The 22,489-nt window shown below is 51.5% G+C and overlaps 1 protein-coding gene across 1 annotated transcript in view; it reads right to left on the minus strand.

Annotated features, from left to right (window-relative positions):
* LOC146797257 (semaphorin-3A-like) overlaps nt 1-22,489 on the minus strand; it is a 366,005-nt gene that overhangs the window by 212,116 nt on the left and 131,400 nt on the right. Inside the window, exon 2 of the mRNA XM_085624230.1 lies at nt 3,825-3,979. Coding sequence (XP_085480356.1) covers nt 3,825-3,979 — 155 coding nt within the window. The remainder of the gene's footprint in view (nt 1-3,824; nt 3,980-22,489) is intronic.

The raw sequence follows: 22,489 nt of genomic DNA on the forward strand, positions 1-22,489 counted from the left end.
GCCCCGCTACAACTTAAGATTGCTGCCATCCAGTCCTGGCAGCCCCCCGTCACCCAGACCGAGGTCCGAGCCTTCTTGGGGCTCACCGGCTACTACCGGCGGTTCGTGAAGGGCTACGGCAGCATCGTGGGGCCCCTCACGGGTCTCACGTCCAAGAACCAACCGAAGCGGATTAACTGGACCCCCGATTGTCAAACGGCCTTCGAGAAGCTGAAGGCCGCCCTGTGCACCGCCCCTGTGCTCCAGGCCCCCGATTACAGTCGGGAATTCGTGGTACAGACCGACGCCTCCGACCACGGCATCGGAGCCGTCCTTTCTCAGTTAAACCCCGAAGGTCATGACCAGCCGGTGGCCTTCATCAGTCGACGTCTCCTGGCCCGAGAACAGCGCTGGAGCACCATCGAGAGGGAGGCCTTCGCAGTGGTGTGGGCCCTCAAAAAGCTCCGGCCCTATCTCTTCGGTACCCACTTCCGGGTACAAACCGACCATCGACCCCTGCAGTGGCTGATGCAGATGCGGGGGGAGAACCCAAAACTCTTGCGCTGGTCCATTTCCCTGCAGGGAATGGACTTCACTGTGGAGCACCGACCAGGCCAAGACCACGCCAACGCGGATGGCCTGTCCCGCTTTTTCCGCCTCGACGAAGAGAGTCCCCAAGGAGATGGGTGACTCTCCCCGCCTTCAGCTGGGGGGGACGCATGTTGGACAGGCCACACGAAGGGCTTGCTCCCTCCCCGCACGACAGGGCCCGAGCTCCGGCCCACCAGGCATAACCCACGAAAAGCACCTGTACCCCGTCTCCCGACGGATCTTCTGCCCTCGGACCTCTACTCATCACGGGGCCCAGCCCCACCGGCTCCCCCGGCCGGTTCAAGCCGCCATCTTGGGCCCTGCACCACGAGGCCGCGTGGCCTCACCCCGACCCTAACCCCGGGCCTGACCGGCCCCGACATCCCGGCACCACCATCCACCCGGGAGGTGAGCGGACCACTTGGCAGGTCAATGGGAGGACGAAGTGTCAAGAGCTCTTCCCCCGCCAGGTGCCGATCGCCTCCAGCTCCCCCAGGCGCTGGCTCCACCCCCTGCTCGGTGTCTGGACACCTTCATCCCGGGCCCTCCGACCTCCAAGTGCGAGGGTCCGGACATCAAAGAGCGCCTGCCCTATAACTGGGGCAACTCCGGAGCAGGAAGGCAGTTGTATCCTGGAGTCGAGAGACACCGAGAGAACTCAGCCTTGACGGACTACTGGCGCTGCCGTAGCCCTATCTTGCGAACTATCGTCCTGCCTGCTGGCGCTGCCGCGGCCTTCTGCAACATCCATCCTCGTCGGGACCTGCTGGCGCTGCCGCGGCCCGTTGTAACGACCATCTTCACCGGGACCTGCTGGCGCTGCCGCGGACCGTACCTCGACCATCTTCACTGGGACCTGCTGGCGCTGCCGCGGACCGTGTATCGACCATCTCTACCGGGACCTGCTGGCGCTGCCGCGGCCCGTACCAGCTACACCACCAAGCTCGAGGATTGTGGGCTAACCATCATCTCATCCGAACTACCGGACTGGTAAACAGACTGTCCCGCTTCCCCTTCCCTATCCCAAGAGACCTAAATCGAGGGGACCCCTGAGTCCAGACCTCCTTGTACTATTTCATCGTACCTTAAGAAGTGCATATAAAGAACACTAAATCTTATCCTTGTGTGGTGTCTGTCTGTGGGGGGGGAGTCACTTGTCTGTACGATCGCTGGAGACGGCTCTCCCCGGAGACCTCTCCCCCTGACCTCGGCCGACCCTCCCGGTCCGTCTACCCTTTCTAACACATGGCTTGTGTAGTGCTGGTGCATCGGGGGGTGTGCAGCTCTGGTGCATCAGGGGTTGTGTAGTGCTGGTGCATCGGGGGGTGTAGCCCTGGTGCATCGGGGGTTGTGCAGCTCTGGTGCATCAGGGGTTGTGTAGTGCTGGTGCATCCGGGGGTGTAGCCCTGGTGCATCGGGGGGTGTGCCGCTCTGGTGCATCAGGGGTTGTGTAGTGCTGGTGCATCGGGGGTGTATCTCTGGTGGATCGGGGGTGTGCAGCTCTGGTGCATCAGGGGTTGTGTAGTGCTGGTGCATCGGGGGGAGTAGCCCTGGTGCATCGGGGGGTGTGCCGCTCTGGTGCATCAGGGGTTGTGTAGTGCTGGTGCATCGGGGGTGCAGCTCTGGTGCATCGGGATGTGCAGCTCTGGTGCATCGGGGTTGTCTAGTGCTGGTGCATCAGGGGGTGTGCAGCTCTGGTGCATCAGGGGTTGTGTAGTGCTGGTGCATCGGGGGGTGCAGCTCTGGTGCATCGGGGGGTGTGCAGCTCTGGTGCACCAGGGGTTGTTTAGTGCTGGTGCATCAGGGGGTGCAGCTCTGGTGCATCGGCGGGTGTGCAGCTCTGGTGCATCAGGGGTTGTGTAGTGCTGGTGCATCGGGGGTGCAGCTCTGGTGCATCGGGGGGTGTGCAGCTCTGGTGCATCAGGGGTTGTGTAGTGCTGGTGCATCGGGGGTGCAGCTCTGGTGCATCGGGGGTGTGCAGCTCTGGTGCATTAGGGATTGTGTAGTGCTGGTGCATCTGGGGGCGCAGCTCTGGTGCATCGGGGGTGTGCAGCTCTGGTGCATTAGGGGTTGTGTAGTGCTGGTGCATCGGGGGTGCAGCTCTGGTGCATCGGGGGTGTGCAGCTCTGGTGCATCAGGGGTTGTGTAGTGCTGGTGCATCGGGGGTGCAGCTCTGGTGCATCGGGGGTGTGCAGCTCTGTTGCATTAAGGATTGTGTAGTGCTGGTGCATCTGGGGGTGCAGCTCTGGTGCATCGGGGGTGTGCAGCTCTGGTGCATTAGGGGTTGTGTAGTGCTGGTGCATCGGGGTGCAGCTCTGGTGCATCGGGGGTGTGCAGCTCTTGTGCATCAGGGGTTGTTTAGTGCTGGTGCATCGGGGGGTGTGTAGCTCTGGTGCATCGGGGGTGTGCAGCTCTGGTGCATCATGGCTTGTGTAGTGCTGGTGCATCGGGGGGTGTGCAGCTCTGGTGCATCAGGGGTTGTGTAGTGCTGGTGCATTGGGGGGTGTAGCCCTGGTGCATCGGGGGGTGTGGAGCTCTGGTGCATCAGGGGTTGTGTAGTGCTGGTGCATCATGGCTTGTGTAGTTCTGCCTCTACTATTAAAAGTCTGGAGCCCGATTCAACATTAAACGTGTAACGGTACTGGCGGAGTTGTGTGGCTTCGCTTGGATGTACTTTTACTCTTTTTTCTCAATCCCCCAACAGGTGTAATAGTATGCCTGGAATGCCACACCAGGCACAGGTTTCCAGGCGTATTGTTGCCTTTGTTATCCAGTGTCACTTTTTTAAAGCTTCCTACACACCTTGTGCTGAATTGTACATTCTGTACAATTCCTCACAGGGGGGAGTACAATTTTTTTCCCATCCAGATAGCCCTGCCCCTTTCCCCATGACATTGATTCATCAAAATGCCAGGAGTAGTTGAAGTGAGCTTTGAGCTTAATGACATCACAGGAAGTTACATCATATGACCTTTATCTCTGAATCTTCCCAGGAAGTGATGTCACGTGGCCTTTACCGTTAGGACACCACATTAATTGACGTGGCTAAAGTTCTATAAACACTGCTTGGATGATAGAAAAACACAACAGAGACTAGTGGTGTGTCGGCTGTCACCTCCGTGGCTTCCGGTGTGACCTGTTGCAGACTCCAGGAGGATGTTTACACGGGATGAGGCATTCTCAGGGTGATGTCACACAGATCCATGGCCTACGGAAGCCCATCACAGACCCTCCCCCACCTCTTCTGGCCTCACCTTCTTGACGTCTCCTGTGATGTCATCCAGGCTCGTGGACAGCAGGTGGTCGTCCAGACCCACGTAGACCCTTCCACTGTCCTCATCCAGGAGCACGGAGTGCAGGTCCGTGGCATTGAGGGGCAGGAACAGCATCCTCCCGCTCTGGACCAGTTCTACAAGGAAAGCACAGGGCAGGTGTCAGCCTCAGAAACTGCCCTGGGATGAAGGAAGTGGTGCCCCTACCAACTGTCTGGACAGTAACAGGAATGTGGGAACCACTGCCCTATTAACTGTCCGGACGGTAACGGGAATTTGGTGAACTACTGCCCTGTTACCTGCCTGGGCTATAATGATACTTTAAGAAACCACTGCCCTACTAACTGCCCGGACAGTAATGGGAATGTGAGGTACCACTGCCCTGTTACCTGCCTGGGCTATAGTGCCTCGGCCAAACTCCTGAAATGACTCCAACGCATTCAAAACGCCTCTGCTCGCCTGATCCTCGACATCCCTCGCCGCAGCCACATCACACCCCACCTGAGAGACCTGCACTGGCTCCACTTCCACAAGAGGATCACCTTCAAGGTCCTCACCCACGCACAAGGCACTCCACAACAGCGGACCAGCGTACCTCAACAGACGGCTCAGCTTCTACACCCCCAACCGCCAGCTTCGCTCTGCCGGCCTCGCCCTTGCTACTGTCCCCCGCATCCGAAGAGTGACTGCCGGCAGCAGATCGTTCTCCCACCTCGCCACCAGGACCTGAAACACCCTCCCCATCCCCCTACAGCAGACCCAGGACCTGCTAACCTTCAGAAGACTCCTCAAGACCTGGCTATTCGAGCATTAGCAGCATTCCAACTCCCCCCCGCCCAGCGCCTTGAGACCCTCACGGGTAAGTAGTGTGCTTTACAAATGTCCTGATTGATTGATTGATTGATTGATTTATTGATACTGTAAGAAAGCGCTGCCCGGCACTACCCGGACAGCAAAGGCAGTGCGAAGAACCACCACAGCCCTTATAACTGCCTGGACTGTGAACTGGAGCATGGCTTCAACGCTTCCTGCGTGACAAGTGATTGGTGGAAGCAGTTGTGATGCCACTTCCGCAGAAGGGGTCAAAGGGGACACTCGACAATGACAGGTCAGTACGTCACACATCTGTTGTATAAAAAGAGGGCCTACATGAGGAAGGTTTTGTTACCCATCCGGGCGGGCAGGGGTTAATGCAGAGACACTGCCCGGTTAAGAGGTAACTGGTCCCGCAAAGTAGTGTATGGAGCGGGTAGAGAAGTAAACCTGAGGGCAGTTAGGACACGAGGTAACATTACACTACATAACACTACATCCACCCAGCGTCACACAAAAGATTTCATTACACAGGCTTCTGATCGGGAGCCAGGGCTGGTTTTCCACGAGGGCTTCTAGGTGCTATCAAGGGGGACCTCGGTGGGCTGAGGCTGATGGCAGAGTGTGTAGGGGGCTTCCAGGGGGTTGCACTACATGCACTGAGGGTAGCATTTGCACAAAGGGTTCACACCTGACGAGGACTACTACCGGACATATTCACAAGGAAGTGGAGGAGCGCGGCATTAGCCCCCTTGATTTAATACTGCGCTCCGCCACTCCTGAAACGCAGGGCTGCACCGTATTTACAATAATACACTGCAGCCCTGCATTTTCCCCTGCGCTGGCGATAATTTAGCTGCCTAGCATCAACGCAGGAACCCTTGCATCATAGTGCAAAGGTGCCTGCATTAAGGGGAATGATTGTTTATGTGCCAGAAGGTACCCCTTCCTGCACATAAACAGGCTGAAATGGAGTTTTGTAACTTCTATGTGTGCTGTTCAATGCAGCACACATAGAAGTTGTAAAACGTCATTTAAAAAAAATATATATTCTTTATGTGCAGGAAGGGACACCTTCCTGCACATAAACAATCAATGGCCTTTTGCTGTTTCCATGTGTGCTGCACAATGCAGCACACATGGAAATGGCAAAAACAAGGAGAAATTAAACATTTCTCCTCATTGCGCCAGCGTAAGAGACCAGGATTTCCCTGGTCTTAATTTTGGTGCTGCCTGATATTTATGCTGCGCTTGTAAATATAGCTCAAATCAATGGGTGTTGCAGTGGAACGCCTATCACAGGACCCACTGCCTGCATCTTTGTGGTGGCCATAGGGGCTTGTAAATATGCCCCTCCATTCTTTGTTGATGATATAAAACTGTGGGGCATATTTACAAGCCCCTTCGCCACCACAGCGTCACTTTTTTCGATGTTGTGTTGGCGATAGGGGCCTCGCCTTATTTACAAGGCTTAACGCTGCATTGTAAATAAGGCCCCCTTTCGCGAAGTAATAGCGTGAAAGGGGAGGACAATGGGTGTTGTGGCCGTTCCACTGCAACACCCATTGATTTTGATGCTGCCCCATATTTACAAGGGCAGCTTAAAAATGGAGCAGCGACAAAATTAAGAAATGATTGAGGAAACAACCTAGGGCCTCATTTACGAGGCCCTAGCAGCACTTTTGCACTGCCAGAATTGCACTTTTTTGATGCTACGTGGTGCAATGTGCTGCAGCATATTTACGAGGCTACGCAAAGCCGCTTTACGGGGCTTTTCATGGCCTTGTAAATATGTGCCCCTTTCCTGCAAACACTGCGTGAAAGAAGCATTCAATGGGTGATGCTGTGGGTGTTCTCATGCAACACCCATGGAATCTGAAGCATTTCCAGATTTACGAGGAATCGTAAACAGGGAAATGCGCCAGGGGAGGCGTAGGAGTGGCACAATGAAGGGACATGCTTTTATTTCTCCTAGTTAGGTCAAGCCTAGGGCAACTCGCATGCGCTGCTTTAGGAAATCGACCTCTTGGAATCACGTGAGCTTTAGTAGAAGCTTGTGCGTGTGTGTGTTGCTCACACGCTATTGGCCTTTGCGTCTGGCTTTAGCGTGCAATTGGCCAAAGGCATGTGGATGTCCCAGCTTTTTGGGAAAGGTTTACTCCCAGAGTGTTTTGCTCTCGGGAGCCAGCAGTGACACGCAGGGGCCATATGTTTTTAATTAGCAGCGGCACACAGGGGCCATCTGTTTAATTAGCAGCGGCGCTTACGTAATAAAAGTCACACCCTTATTTACATGGGTCGTCCCTCTTGGAAAAGATTGTTAGTTATGCTTCTAAGGCCACGCTCCTTTTGAACTCCCTTCCCTTTGTTTTCATTCCGCCAGCAATCTCCTGTAGATGTGCCATCCGAGAAGCGCGCTGACATTTCTATGTATACACTCCACTGACACCTCCCCCGTTCCGTAACAAGACGCTACACTGCGTTTCTTGTTGAAAAGTTGGGAGATCTTGTCTCAGATTATTGAAACTCCCTATCCGAGATGCATAACACCAGAAAAATACATTTTTTTTGATGGGGCAATCGCTGAAAATCGGGGATGAACGACTTCATAAACTACGTAGTTAAGGAACAACAAGTTGGATCAGGAAGCTATCAGTGCTGATACTGCACATTCTCTGACTGGTAAAAGAATGAAACAACGCTATTGGTTAGAAATAGTTTGGATTTTGTGATTGGACAAAGCTGGTGACGTCCAAAATGTGTGCATGAACACGTTGAACCTCACACGCTACACGTCTCCTCGCTGCACGTCCACTTTGGCCAATCAGCTTACCGCTTGGCCTCCATCACATCTTGTTGAAAAGACCTCAATTTTGCGGTGTTTCCAATCCGGATATAATGCAGGTCAGTACCTGAAGTTTTGGGGTTAACTTTGTGCTAACACTTATGCGGAATGAGAGTTTCCCACGCGGTTGTCGTACGCCCCTCTCCAGCCTGAACAACTGTTAAGAGCCTTGTACGTCTGTGCCTTTGTATGGTAAGTCGTGCTTGATTTCTGCGCTTAGCATCTTGGGATATGTAGTTCCGCTGTATTTACCTACTTAACTGTACTCACCAATATAGAAAACAAAATGAATTTGAGGGTTGATACACAGTATCGTCCTGGTTACACAAATTGTTATCTAATCTCACTAGAACACACACTCCCTTTAAAAAGCCAGGGCATCTGTTACGTGTGAAAAAGAATTTCCCGATGGACACTGGATAGCAGCCACTATCCTGGCGAATCCGGGACTTCTTTTCTGCAACTCCCGGAAGATGAGACTCTTTTTTTGGGTTTACTTCATCCTTAGTATCCTTTATTAAAATGCTTTGCATGTGAAAGGTATTTGTGCTCAAAAAAATATTGTAGGCTTTGTGATTACTGCTGATGATCTCAAGTGTCACTTATCGTAAGTTAGACTCGCGCGTTTAGCGATCTGAATGAAATCCCACACACAGCAGGCTGGATCTCAACAGGACTATAACCAGATCTGCAGAGCCGAGTGCCGAGCAGCACCCGACAGCATGACAGTCGTCTGATATCAGAGTGAGCCCTCCTGCAGCTCCAGATTCTAAAAGGAGGAACTATTATGCCAAAACTTTAAGTAGGATGACAAAAGTGGGGTGTCGCTAAAAGGGGCATGACCTATATATTGAAGGTCATGGCCTAAAATACGTAAACTAAAATCGTGAGCTTTCCATGATGTGCAACCCATACAGTATCTTGGCACTTCTCTGTGAGTTTTCTTTATTGCACCCGGACACAGTGACTTTCATGCACCTAACAGAAGCTTTGCCAATGCTTACTAGCAGTATCAGATGATTAATATTTTACACACTACCAGGGTATATCCTACTACGAATCTGATGTAAATGCTTGTTTTTTCCTCCTTCTATCCGTGAAGAAAGATGAAAACGCCAGGGGGCGCTAGGTGGTGCACATCCATGATGGCCGCACACCCGTGAGGCTCTGGCGGTTTCGCAGACTAGATCCTTCATATATCCTACACTACCACGGCAACTTGACATGAAAAGCAAGGGGTCTGACTGCTTGGACTGAGCTGCAGCTGCAGTGAAAAGAAACTTGGTTCTCCGAAGAGTGGCGACACAATCGGAACGTGATACTGACGCTGGGGGACTGAGGTGCTGCGGCCCTGGCGTTACGCTACTGGAGCCCCGGCGATCCCACATGGTGCCGGGCCCTGAACTCTGCGCTGGCTGTTTCGGGCACGCAAGATGAATGCAGTGGTGAGCGGGAGGCGGATCTGCGACTCACTGTGTCTTTATGCGATAAGTGCAGAGGTAAGCCACCGATCGGGTGAGACAGAGGGACGGAGGAGAGAATCAGGGGCTCCGGCGCCATTTTTCCCAGCGGCCTGTGGTGCGGGTGAGAGGACAGTGCGGGAGATTAGGGGAGTCCCGGTTCACATAACGCGACCCCCAAGCGAGACTGATTTCTCTGCCACATGACATTGGCCTTGGGAGAGGGGCATGGGGTGTACCCCCCAGGTGAGCAGATGCTTTATTTGGCTCAGCATAAGTTCCCGCCGCACCACACCATACTGTCCCCTCCTAGGATGCATTGGGACTGCTGGAGGCTGATCTCTGTCTCCCACAAGCTTAGCATCGTTGTGAATGCGCGGAGACAGGACCCGAACCCCAGAGACAAACCGAGTCAAGCTGAGAGCTGGCAGATGGTAATTGAGATTTGCAGTGCGGAGCACACACTACTGGAGAGGCGGGGAAACCGGCAGGCCCAGACAAGGCGGACTCGTCTGCATTTCGCGGATGGTATGTGGCATAGGCATCGTGCATTTGCACAGTGATCCTAATAAGACCAGTCCTGATGCGCGACACTACCAACTTGGGACTAGCACCCCCACTTGCGCCCACGTTACTGTAAATCCGGCTCCACACCATATGGAAGCCGCTAATTCCGACCCCCCCCTCGAGGTGCTACACACGGGCCTGGCGAACGCTGGACGGGCCTACAAGACACGAAAATTAACAGGCGGGGGGCCAACAGCGGACCGTAACCGACAACCGGAGTCAAAACAGCTCCTGACGGCAAAGCTGGTGGAATGAGAGTCCGGAACCACCTACCTGCACGATGGGGAAAACTGATAGCCACCAGCCCTGTCTCACCTTTGACAATAAAAAAACGTCTACTAGGTCCACCTCTGCGGACTCCGGTTCTACCAGCACGGCCCAATCTCACACCCCCTCATCGACCCCTGAATATGATGTAAAAATGCAACTTTTCGCTATGAAACACAGTCTTAGTGACCTGTCCGGGAAAATAGACACTATGAACAATAGACTGGACTTTCTCGTGCAAAAAGTAGACAATAATGATTTGCAGATTTAAGAATCGGAACAGCGGATATCGGACACTGAGGATGCCACAGCCCAGGTGCAGAAGCAGGTATCGCAAATGGACAAAATATTAAAAGTCATAGCAGCTAAGAATGAAGATTTGGAGGCCTTAAGTCGCCACAATAATATCCGCATTCTTGGAATACCAGAAAACACCAGTACTGGCCGTATGGAGGAGTTTTTAGAATGGCTGCTGATTACCACATTTGGAGCGGAATCCTTCTCGGCGCACATGGTGGTGGAAAGAGCGCAACGCTCCCTGGTCCCCCGGCCCCCTCCGGGGAGTGCTCCACGACCCATAATAGCCCATTGTTAAATTACCGGGATTGTGATGTGGCCCTCAGGAAAGCTCAGAACAAAAAACCCTGCACTTCGAAGGGAATGACTACACCATTTACCCGGACTTCACGGTGGCTGTGCAGGAAGCACGAAGGAAATTTCTACCTGTAAAGCTCAAGCTACGCAAGGCCCAGATTGACTACGCCCTAATGTATCCCGCAAGGCTCCGAATTTCACGCAGATTGTCTGCGCCACTCCGCAACAAGTGGAAGATTTCCTTAAGGCTACGCAGCGGAGGTCGCCGGGGCAGGATCGCGTATCCAGATCATCATCTCCGACAGTGGAATAACCAGATTGTGAATCACTCTCCTAACTGGCTGGAACCGGGAGGGTGCCGGTCCTCTCTGTGTGTGGAAAACTGAAAGTTACTGCCAGGCAGCTGCGATCCAGCTGCCCTGACCACTGCTGAGAGGACACTGAAGCTGCCTGGCACTTTCCGCCCAGCGGTATTGACTCAAGTACAGGAAAACTGTGAACAGCTACGTGCCCTCATGGGCGATATGGGTTCCTGTTCTAATATGATTGTGAGCAGGGTGTTTCCAACTTGCAGACTCCCTATGCTACTCTAGACCTAGGTAGTGGTCATACTGGAATACTTGTCGCCAAGCCCCCTTCCCTTTCCACTCCTCCCCCACCCCTACACTGGGAACGGCGGGAATTTCAAGGCAGCGGAGTGGGACCATGGGAAGGGTTGTTGTAGCTCACTAGCGCCCCCCTGTATGGGAGATCCCCATTCCTGTTCTATCTCCACCTTACTCTCTTATTAGAGTGACTTTTACTATCACGGTGTCATCATTTGGCCCTACATAGTGCAGTGTTATTGTTTGGGAGGCTGGGAGTGCACTTTTGTACAGGCACGAGTGGGGTGCTGTTATGGGAGGGTGCAGGTTGGGATGTTGTCACTCACCCTAATGGCGAATTATGGGGGAAACGTTGGGGAGGGAGGGGAAGGGACAGGGATTTTAAGATTTGCAAATTCTTACCAAGAGACAAAGTCTGTTCGTCATGCCCGATTTTTGCGGACCAGTCGTACTGAGAATACCCAAGGTCACATGCGTTGCCATAAATCACTACCTACTGTTTTAAAACACACAGTTAGTACTGTCGACACATACTGAACCTGCGCGAATCACACTACTCACCTGGAATGTGAGAGGGCTGAGAGACCCCCGCAAATGACGCCGCATACTGCCGTATCTGGACAGACATAATATACAGATAGCGATGTTACAAGAAACACATGTAGACCCCCGCCGCAAACCGTGTTTCAGCAGCAGGTGGGCCTCCGTGAGGGTGTTCTCTTCTTACTCTACATATTCACGGGGTACACTCATACTTATTAAAAAAAGCACACCCTTCATACTTGGTGGCACTCACAGTGATCCCTCGGGACGCAGCTGCCTGCTCTGGGGAACACTAGGAACCCAGTCAGTTACCTTTGCCTCTTGCTATGGGCCAAACACAGATACCCCAGACTTCTTCACCACTTTATGGGGACAGATAATCAAGGTGGGGTCCACTCACATCATATGGGGAGGGGATTTCCATGTTGCTCTGCGTCCCGCACTCAAAAGATCCAGCCCCCTCCCGCAGTACTATAATAACACACAAGATACCCTCTCTCAACTATTTTTAGACCAAGGATTTATAGACGCTTGGAGATATGCCCACCCATCTGCCAGAGAGGGCACTTACTACAGGGCTGGTCATCACACCTGGTCATGGCTAGATTATTGGGTCTGCTCTAGAGGGGTCAGCCCATGGATAAACTCGGTCGAGCACCTGGCTCGAACGTACTCCGATCATGCGCCTGTGTGTCTGACAATAGTGCCACCCAGCTTAATTACGACTCCACGATGTTGGAGACTAGTGCCGGAGGCGCTGTTGGATGCGGTGTTCCGGGCAGAGGTAGGCGAAGAGATAGCTGATTTCTTTGCCAGAAACAAGGGCTCGGTTACAATACAGTATTTGAAGCTTTTAAAGTAACAATGCGGGGCATATGCATGTCTAAAAGCTTCGGGGTGCTCCGTGATCTACGGCGCACACTACGCACCTTAGAAACAGACATTAAGGCATTGGAACACAACATGTGGACGGAGGCATCGGGCGCCCAAAGGGCTCTCCTGCGAGAGAAAATTTCTGAATATACAGATACAGCAGAGTGGAAGGCCAGGTTTAAGGGCAAATATATCACGGCTCGGGGATATGGTGAGGGGGAAAGACCGGGGAAAGCGCTGGCGTCGGAGATAAGACCAATCCGTTTCTCCAATTATGTGTTGGAGGTAGTGGGGGGGAGATGGGACGAGACATAGGGATAGCCGGGACATTCTGCACGCCTACACCGAGTTTTTTACAGGAGTTATATACCTCACGCCAGAATGCCCCTCCGGATCTGTCGCAGTATCTTGCAGATATAGCGTTAGGATGGTTGGGGGACGGTCAGAGAGAATTTTTAGAGGCGCCATTTGAGGATGATGAGCTTTGCGAAGCCATCATGCAGATGATGTTGGGGAAGGCCCCTGGGCCCGACGGCATCCCAATAGAGTTTTATAAAACCTACATTGACCAGCTCCTTCCAGTTTTAAAAGAGGTATTCTCGGACGCACAAGAACTTCAGCTCCTACCCGAGTCGATGAGAGAGGCGCTTATAATCTCACTATTAAAACCAGGTAAACCAGCAGATCGATGCAAGTCGTATCACCCCCTCTCTCTAATAAACACCAACGCCAAGATTCTTGCTAAGTTAATCGCAAACCGGCTCAAGCTCCTTATGAAGAAGCTGGTCTTGCCAGACCAGGCCGACTTCATTCCTGGTAGGGCCACCGCTCACAATTTGCGGACATTGTTTTCCATACTCCAAATTGTAGACCCCAAACTGGCAATAGTGGCGGTCTTTCTGGACGCCACGAAGGCCTTTGATTCGGTAGAATGAGGATATCTTTTCACTATACTCCAAAACATGGGGCTCCCCAATGGATTCATGACATATATCAGACTCTTATACACAGCACCAACAGCCACGGTCCAAATAAACGGGTTGTTCTCGCCTCCGATCGCACTTTCGAGGGGCACTCGCCAGGGGTGCCTACTATCCCCTTTACTCTTTGCCCTCGCAATGGAGCCACTAGCTGCCAAAATCAGACAACACCATGCTGAGAAAGGGCTACGATGTTTCATACGCCCCGTTCTCATAGCATTATACGCAGACGACGTCACTCTCTATGTGAAGGACCCACGACACAACCTGAACCCACGACTTAGGGAGTTTGTTAGGTGCGGTGGCATATCAGGATACATATAAATTGGGCTAAATCCCAGGTTTTCCCACTGACTACAGCTGCTACACCCTTTGATATAGCTTATCCCATAGCATGGTGCGCTGACGAGGTGCGATACTTGGGGATCATGGTTACGGCAGAGCAGGAGGAGCTGATGCGACTGAATTATGGCCGTACAATGGACCACGTTACCGGATGTGTGACCCGTTGGAATGCACTTCCATTGACCATGGCGAGCCGCATCTCCCTAATAAAAATGGTAATTTTACCTAAATTTTTATATTTATTCCTAAATATCCCATGTGACCCGGGGAGACATTTTATTTTTTCGCTAGGCTCCGTGCCGAGCTGATCAGGCTGGTATGGGTTGGCAAACAACCCCGGATAAAATGAGACACACTAGTGCGTCCATACGCACAGCGGGCATTTGACATTCCCAATTTCGAACTGCACTACCAGTGCACTCAGGCACATTTCGCTCATTTTTGGTTCAACCCCCCCGCTACACACCTCACGTAGCAACTGAACATTGGCTCGCACATCCCACCCCGCTAGAAGGTGTAATACTCTCAACACTTAGACCTTGAGAACCACGTCCCACTTCCATGTGCTATGCCCGGGAAAAATGGTCAGCCGAACTTGAACAACCTCTTACTGACAAGCAATGGGAATTTTGCTGCAAACAAACTGAACACGTCTCCTCAAATAGCCGCCCACGCATAGCTCACTATAAATGTCTTCAGCGTAGTTATTACACTCCACTAGAGTTATACAAATTTGGGTTACGAGACACGAACAGGTGAGATAGATGCAGAGCGGAATCTGCTGACTTTCTCCACCCAGCTTGGTCGTGTCCAGGGGTGTACGAATACTGGACTATGGCCTTTACTGCATTAGATTGCATGGTTTCTATACAGATTGCGAGATCCCCTCTGGTTGCGCTACTTGGCTATACTGAACAGATTCCGGCAAAACACCGCAAACTTGTGTCCTTTGGTCTCATGCTGGCAAAGCGACGAGTGGCCTGTCGGTGGGGTCGAGGGAGAGCACCTAAATTCAAGGACTGGCTAGGAGACATGATTTTATGGCAGGATCAGACATGCTTATATGCGGAACTACTCCCGGTAGCCTCACGCCCACGGGATATATGGGGCCCGCTCCAGGCATACTTGCTGGCACACCCGGACGCTGGTGACCCGGGCGCATCTGTGTAACCTATGCAGCACACTCCCCACTCCTTGTGGACAGCTCCCCCTTGGGACATATGTGACAAATGGGTAGCTCTTATCATGTATCACATGATGTTGTATCCACAACCTGGCCTAATGGGAACAGAACACGGGTAGACCATACAATGTTATGTTTCGCTGTGACTATATGTAGCAAATGTTGTCAGCTGGTCCTTTAGAAATCGATGACTGTCTCTTGCACACGAATGTGAGCCATGTATGTATCATTTTCAATAAAAAGGTTAATAAAACATTTTTTTTTTTTAAAGATGAAAACGCCATCAATGATTGTTTTTGTGCAGGAAGGTGTCCCTTCCTCGCCAAAACCAATCCTCCCTGCAACGCAGGCGCCCCCGCACCATGACGCAACGGTGTCTGCGCCGGTGCCGGAGAGGAGGGCAGGATGCACCATATCTTGTAGACGCGGCGCGTTCCTGCCCTTTTCTTTTGACACACAGCAGCAACGCAAGGAGGCCTGCCGCGCTGTATTGCATCAGAAGTGTGTAAATGAGGCCCCTGATCTCAACGCAGGCGCCCTCGCACCATGACGCAACGATGTCTGCGCCGGTGCCGGAGAGACGGGCAGGATGCACCATATCTTGTAGACGCGGCGCTTTCCTGCCCTTTTATTTTGACACACAGCAGCGACGCAAGGAGGCCTGCCGCGCTGTATTGCATCAAAAGTGTGTAAATGAGGCCCCTGATCTCAACGCAGACACCCTCGCACCATGGTGCAAGGGTGTGTGCATTGGTGCATGGAAGCCAATTGTGCACCAGCGCTGTGAGAGAGGACAGAAAGTGGTTAATAATTCACAAGGAGCTTCCCTGGGCACTTCAGTGCTCAAAAGTCAAGCGGCCAGGTCCGAAGCTATCAATGTGACTCTCCTTTATCATGAGGAAAATGACCACCAGGTGCTTTGCCGAGCTGAGAAGGTCACGGCAACAGGGCTGTGACATCTTCAGGCCGGAAAAGTTCCAGTCAGGCAGCCAGGCGATGGCCCATTTAGTGCAAGCACAGCGCCTGGCTGCCTGACCTGAACATGAAGAGTGTATGTCAGGCTGGCCTGAACATGAAGAGCGCCTGGCTGCCTGACCTGAACATGAAGAGTGTATGTCAGGCTGGCCTGAACATGAAGAGCGCCTGGCTGCCTGACCCTGAACATGAAGAGTGTATGTCAGGCTGGCCTGAACATGAAGAGCGCCTGGCTGCCTGACCCGAACATGAAGAGTGTATGTCAGGCTGGCCTTTGCTCAGCCTGACAGAGACTCCTCATGTTTGGACAAAAGGTAGGCGGTAGGCCCCTCTGCTCTTAAGGACAGGCCGCCACCGATATTCAGGCCTTTCTTTACAAATCATTTTTTCCAGGTGTGTTAGTCCGATTTGTTTAATTGATCTGAACCAGAATCACAACTTCCAGATGCAACAATCTGTTAAATGAAACCTCAGGGCACAACAAATGCGCCCCCATAACATGGAGCAATTTGGTACCCCTATATCTGTCCCGGTGCATTCCTGCGACTCTGTGAGTCAGAACTCAGATATCGATCTCAAGAGTCCGCAGCTGTTCCCGGTCTTGGAAAGGGTCTGATCGTCGCAGCATTAGCCACCTCTTCAGGTAAACGTAGATGATCTGGGCCCCTGTGGAGTCGGAGCTTCATAGCTGGCCTCTAAGGTACCTTTCTCTTGGTCTCTGGGGTTATGGAGCGATATTCCTTACATGTCTGCCGGATCGATTCAGAACTCCTGGGGCCTTGTACACCCATCAGTAAGTGCAGATCAGATACAAATCGCCTTCAGACAGTTGTAGCCCTAACTTGTATCAGGAAGTAGAGCCACGAGTCTTCACTCCTTGTCTGCGTAGATCTGCCTGGTGCAGAGGGCCTGTTGGAGTCGCTGCTAGAGTAATGGTGCATTATGTCGGTTGTTTATCCAGCAGCGGTGTAAATAGTGAAGTTTGTTTGCTGTTTGCAGGGCTGTCAGTCAGACAGAACATACTTTCTGATATTTACTTAGCGACCAAGTAGTGAAGATTCTTTGCTATTTGCCCAGTCACTAACCAAATCGCAGCGAATGTCTGCTAACCATCCAGGGGCGGCTCCTCTGCTAGGGCGGAGTAGCGTCGCCCCACTGCTTTTAAGTAGTGTGAAGAAGAGAAACATAAAATGATAATAACTCATTTTATGTTTCGGGATGTGTCCTGCTGCTTTGCGGGTGGGTGGGCGGGTGGGTGGGCGGGGCTGCTCTGCTCACGGTGCAGGGCAGGAGAGGAGTGGTTTGTCCACTCAAGTGCACAATGACTGTTTGGTCGGCCCTCTTGGGCCGCCCAAACCAGTCATGCGCACTTCCCTGTTCTCCATGCAGGCTGCATTACAGCCTTCGTGGAGAACATGCCCATCCCTCCAGCCCAGGGTGAGCGCCACGTCATGGCGCTCAGACCAATCACAAAGCTGCATTGCAGCGTTGTGATTGGCTTAGGGGAGGAAGCCTGGTTGCATGCTTCCTGTTCCTGTTGTTGGAGATTGCAAAGGAAAAATCATATAAGTTTAGCATTTGCAGGGGAATAACTCCTGCCAAAGTATACATGTTGTGATTGTTGTGGCAATAGTTTCTTTCATAAAGAAGATTGTTAACTAACTCTTCCACAAAAAATAGTTTCAAGATGTTCTGCCTTTAGCTGGTTTCATTAGGCGGTAAACCTTGTAACTGTGTCAAATTGCAAGGTTGTAGGACCTTCGTAAATCCATCCCCCACGATGAATATGTCCAGCCCCCTCGTGGGAGCAAACACACCTGTTACACGTATTCACTGTTCGTGCACACCTGAAAGGCAAGCTGAAGGAAAGCCCGCCCCTAGTGAATGTATTCAGAGCCACAGCGCCGCGTGGGCACTACCAGGGCCCCCAGGGGGAGCTCCTTTCACTCACATGACCTATAAAGACGGGGAGGGGAGGGGCTTGGGTCCCCGTTCCATAGGTGAATCTTTGTATACAGAAACTTCGGGAAACTGCCTGCTGTCTGATGAACCCCCAACCCCCCACTGTGCCACAGAGTTGTAGGGTGTCCTATGGTTTGTAGCAAACACTCCCCTCAGGCTGCGTCTTCACTATAGAGGCTCCAACCAGAAAATAACCTGTGGCGACAGGACAGGTGGGGGCGGGCGGCCGGGGAGAGGGGGGGGGGCACATTCATCTCTTCCAAAGCCTTTTGAAAGATCTTTGATTCAATCTGGGAACCGGAACTAGCGGGCATGGGGGCCAGGGTCAACCTGTGACACAAGATGTGTGAACCAGGCCCGCCCCCCCACCGGCTCAGGGTCACCTGTAAGACAAGACCTGTGAACCTCAATCAATCAATCAATCAATCAGTCATTTGTTAAGCGCACTACATACCCGGGAGGGTCTCAAGGCGCTGGGGGGGCTGCTACTGATCGCACAGCCAGGTCTTGAGTGTTCTCCTGAAGGTCAGCGGGTCTTGGGTCTGTCCTAGGCTCAGTGGGAGGGTGTTCCATGTCTTGGCGGCGAGGTGGGAGAAGGATCTCCTGCCGGTGGTTGTTCTTCAGATGCGCGGGACGGTGGCGAGTGCGAGGTCAGCGGAGCGGAGCTGGTGGTTGGGGATGTAGAAGGAGAGCCGTCTGTTGAGGTAGGCCGGGCCAGTCTTGTGGAGTGCTTTGTGTGCGTGGATGAGGAGCTTGAAGGATATCCTCTTGTTGACGGGGAGCCAGTACAGGTTTCTCAAGTGGGGGGTGATGTGGCCGTATCGTGGTACGTCGAGGATCAGTCGCGCCGAGCCGTTTTGGATGCGTTGTAGTCGTTTGAGGAGCTTGGTCGGGGCTCCCGCGTAGAGGGCGTTTCCGTAGTCGAGTCTGCCGCTGACGAGGGCCTGGGTGACTGTCTTTCTTGTATCTGTTGGGATCAGTGCTTAATTTGTAAAATATGAAGTGCAGGTGCTCAAATGTTTGTCGGAGGCCACACCTACTTTTCTCTGGCTCCACCCACATCCTCAACTGGCTCTGTGAAAAGTCAGATGAATTTTAGCAAGAGCGCCTTCCTCATAGTAAGGTTTTGGTAGAAGGTTCCCCTGCCCTGTGAACATTTTAAAAAAGATTAAATCAAAAGTGCATTTAAAGCACAAATTTTACAATAAATTAGCTAAAATCACAAATGCATTGAAAAGGGACAATTCCAGTGCTTTATGTGCCGATTAAATTAGATTAAACGCCACCACGCTCAAACAAAAAAAAAGGCGTGTTGGTTTGGCTCTGGGCATGGAATGACCTGCTTAGTATTACTTAGTTATTTATACTCGTGGTGGGCCGGGCGTCCGGGCACTGCCTTATTTATTACACTATATAGCTAGGTAGGCCTGCAGGTTTGGCCCAGGGCAAAGCAACCTACATTTAGAGAAGGCAAATGTGCCTTGGAATGAAAATGAAACCATGGGCTCTGCACCAGAACCATTAGGTTTTACAACACAGAGCTGCAATCCATATTTTTCATACAATTCCCTGTGACCAGGAAAGTTCCAATGCCTTTCTTTTCAGGGTAAACAAGCAGGACATTTCAGCAGGTATACATCCAGACTGTCACTATGCCCAAGATTATAATAGGTCCTAGGGGTACTATGAGGGGTTATGAAGATCAAAAGTGAAAGAGTGTCTCGCTGTTCTAGAGGTACAGCGCTGTCAATCGTAATCTTAAAAAAATTGCATTTTAACGTTCGGCTAATTTTTCACTTGTCATTCTGTGTGAACCAGGAAATACTGTCAAGAACAGTACGTTTTTTGAAAAACAGTGGCTATTTGGAAGATGTGCTCCATATGTGGCAATATATTGTAATTCAAATTGTAATTCAAATTACTCCACATAATGATAAAAGAATAAGATTTTAAGAGGATAAAGTGCCCACTGTGAGTGACTCTTTTTGACACTTTGATTAACTGTTACAGGTCCTTATGTTCCCAGTCTTTTAACTAAGTTCAACACTCTCAGAGGTCAGGTCACATCATCCACAATCTCCCCATATGTTCTCTTTGAGAAAGTACATTTGCCTTTTTCGTGCCATAATTGAAGATCCCTTCACTGGGTGCAACATAAAAATCCTTCAAAAAAGTAACCTCATCAACCCATATGTATATAGCGTATAATCTAGAATTTTCCATGTGAAAGCATCATTCTGGCTGCTTTTTCTCGGTGCAACCAACGTGTAATAAATACCCCACAAGAAGCAGCATAATTTACTCCACCCTGTGCCTAGCAGGAATGAAAGTCTATACTGTAATCCAATCGGTATCCAGAAACATAATCAAATGTGACATCTCTCTGGTAAGAGTCAGACATTCCTTCGTGTTTTAAGGGAGGTAGAAATGGCTTTTGAAACTTTCAATTTCCCATCTCTGTTCTCTCAGGATGTTCTCTTGAGTATGACATTACCTCCATGCTTAAGAGATTAACTATGTAGACTTTCCCATCTGAATTTTGGGAATTATTGATGGCTCGTCACGACGCGCTGCCTGCCCTACATAACATCCTGCTTTTCATGGCATTATTTAGCCACTTTTAAGCCAGTAAAATAGGTGCCACCGCTAAGCATTGAGGCCGGGAGGAGGACACAAGTTCAAACAAGGCAGGGGCCGGGCAGGGCATTTAACTTTAAACCCGGCGGACCGACGGCCGTATATCGTGATACGTCAACTTAACTTAAGCCCGGCCGGCCCTATTCTGATATAAATAAATGTATTTCGTTTACGTGTACATTCTACCATGGGCCGGGGCAGGCCACGCACAGTGCGTCATCGAATCTCTTGTTGATGGAGATGGAGCAGGAGCTATAGCGGTGGCGGTGCCCAACACGCCACCACACTTAAACAAAAAAAAAAAGTAGCATGCGTTCAGTTTGGGAATGGGCATGCAATGCATGGCATGATGTCTGCTTTGAGGCGTGCGTACTACTTACGGTTACGCTCGTGGTCGGCCAGGGCTGCCGAACACTGCCTTTCCGCCTGGTGCTACTGCTGCACTGCCTGCCCTCAAAGTGGTCGGGCTGATGACTCGTGGGGTACGGGTGTGCGCCGGGGGCGTGGCAATTGGAAAAAAAATCTGCGCGCAGTGCGCACAACCAAATCTAGCCTAGGCCCAGCCCAATAAGTGTCTCACTCCCGCCCACCGCCGGCAACACTGAGTAAAGCAAGGGCCGCCATCACAATGATCACATTTATGATGATGATCAATGCGCAGACTGAAATTATGCATTAATCTTTGCTAAATGCAGTCTCCGGCCAGCTCACAAGTCACAACGAAGCACTCACTGTGACTCGGGAGACCGAGAAGATAGAACAGCACTCTGCGCCAAGTTAGTAAGCTAACATCAGGTAAAATGTGATGTGTTGTGCAGTCATAAAGGGTTGCAGACGCGTGTAGACCCGGCCCTGAGAAGTAAGTGCCGGCGCTAAGCACCGGCACAAATTAAGCACTGGTTGGGATCCATCTGTAGATCTTGCGGAGCATGCGGAGGGTGTTGAAGCAGGAGGAGGAGACGGCGTTGACTTGCTTGGTCATTGAGAGCGTTGAGTCGAGGATGATTCCCAGGTTGCGTGCGTGGTCGGTGGGTGTCGGGCTTCCCCCAGTGCCGTCGGCCACCAGGAGTCGTCCCAGGCTGAAGGGTTGGAGCCGAGGATGAGGACCTCCGTCTTGTCTGAGTTCAGCTTCAGACGGCTGATCTTCATCCAGTCGGTGACGGCCTTCATTCTTTCGTGGAGGTTGGCTTTGGCAGTGATAGAGTCATTGGTGAGGGAGAGGATCAGTTCAGTGTCGCCACCACCACCACCACCACCTCTGGGTCACCTGTGAGACAAGATCTGGTCACCTGTGACTTTGTGAAATTCGTCCTCCCCCGCCCCCCAACCACATACACATACAGCAGCCCACGGTCATCTGTGACACAAGATATGGGAATCCCTCTCCCCCTCCCACCCCCACTACCACCAGCCCGGGGTCGTCACCTGAGACTGTGTCATTATTTAATAGATCCCCATGGGTATACCTCAGTGAGAAATGTGTTGATGGACTATAAGAACAGGGAAAAATAGTTGGAAAAAGCAATAGAAGGTATGTTCATATATATATTAATTTATAAACACCATCTATTGGATAGGAACTGTTGATTGCTTAAATGAACCTTATTGTTGATACAGTTTGATTTCCCATCACTTGTAAGGCGCTATCATTCGCGCAAAGGTCAGAGGTGACGTTTTGGGTCTAACATAATTTTTCATGTATTTGTAATAATGATGAAACGTGGCAAGAACTTGTTTCAAGTGCATTTGTTTCTAGTTTGTTTGTTATTTCATCCGCCCGTATTGCACTTCTGAATTCATTTATTTTACGAAACTTAAACAATTACACCCTGGCTGCGCAGGAAGCTGCAGAATGTAAGTTGTGCTCACCAAGCGACTGTTTCTGCGACGGCTGATCTGCGACAGGGGAGGCTGGAATACTTGCTCTGAATTGTAACATGTTCTTAAAGTGGCCAGGCCCTGTGGCCAATCCCCTAAAGGTAGCCAATCCTACACCAT

The sequence above is a fragment of the Triturus cristatus genome, chromosome 9 (assembly GCF_964204655.1).
Source record: "Triturus cristatus chromosome 9, aTriCri1.1, whole genome shotgun sequence".
NCBI classification, from domain to species: Eukaryota; Metazoa; Chordata; class Amphibia; order Caudata; family Salamandridae; genus Triturus; species Triturus cristatus.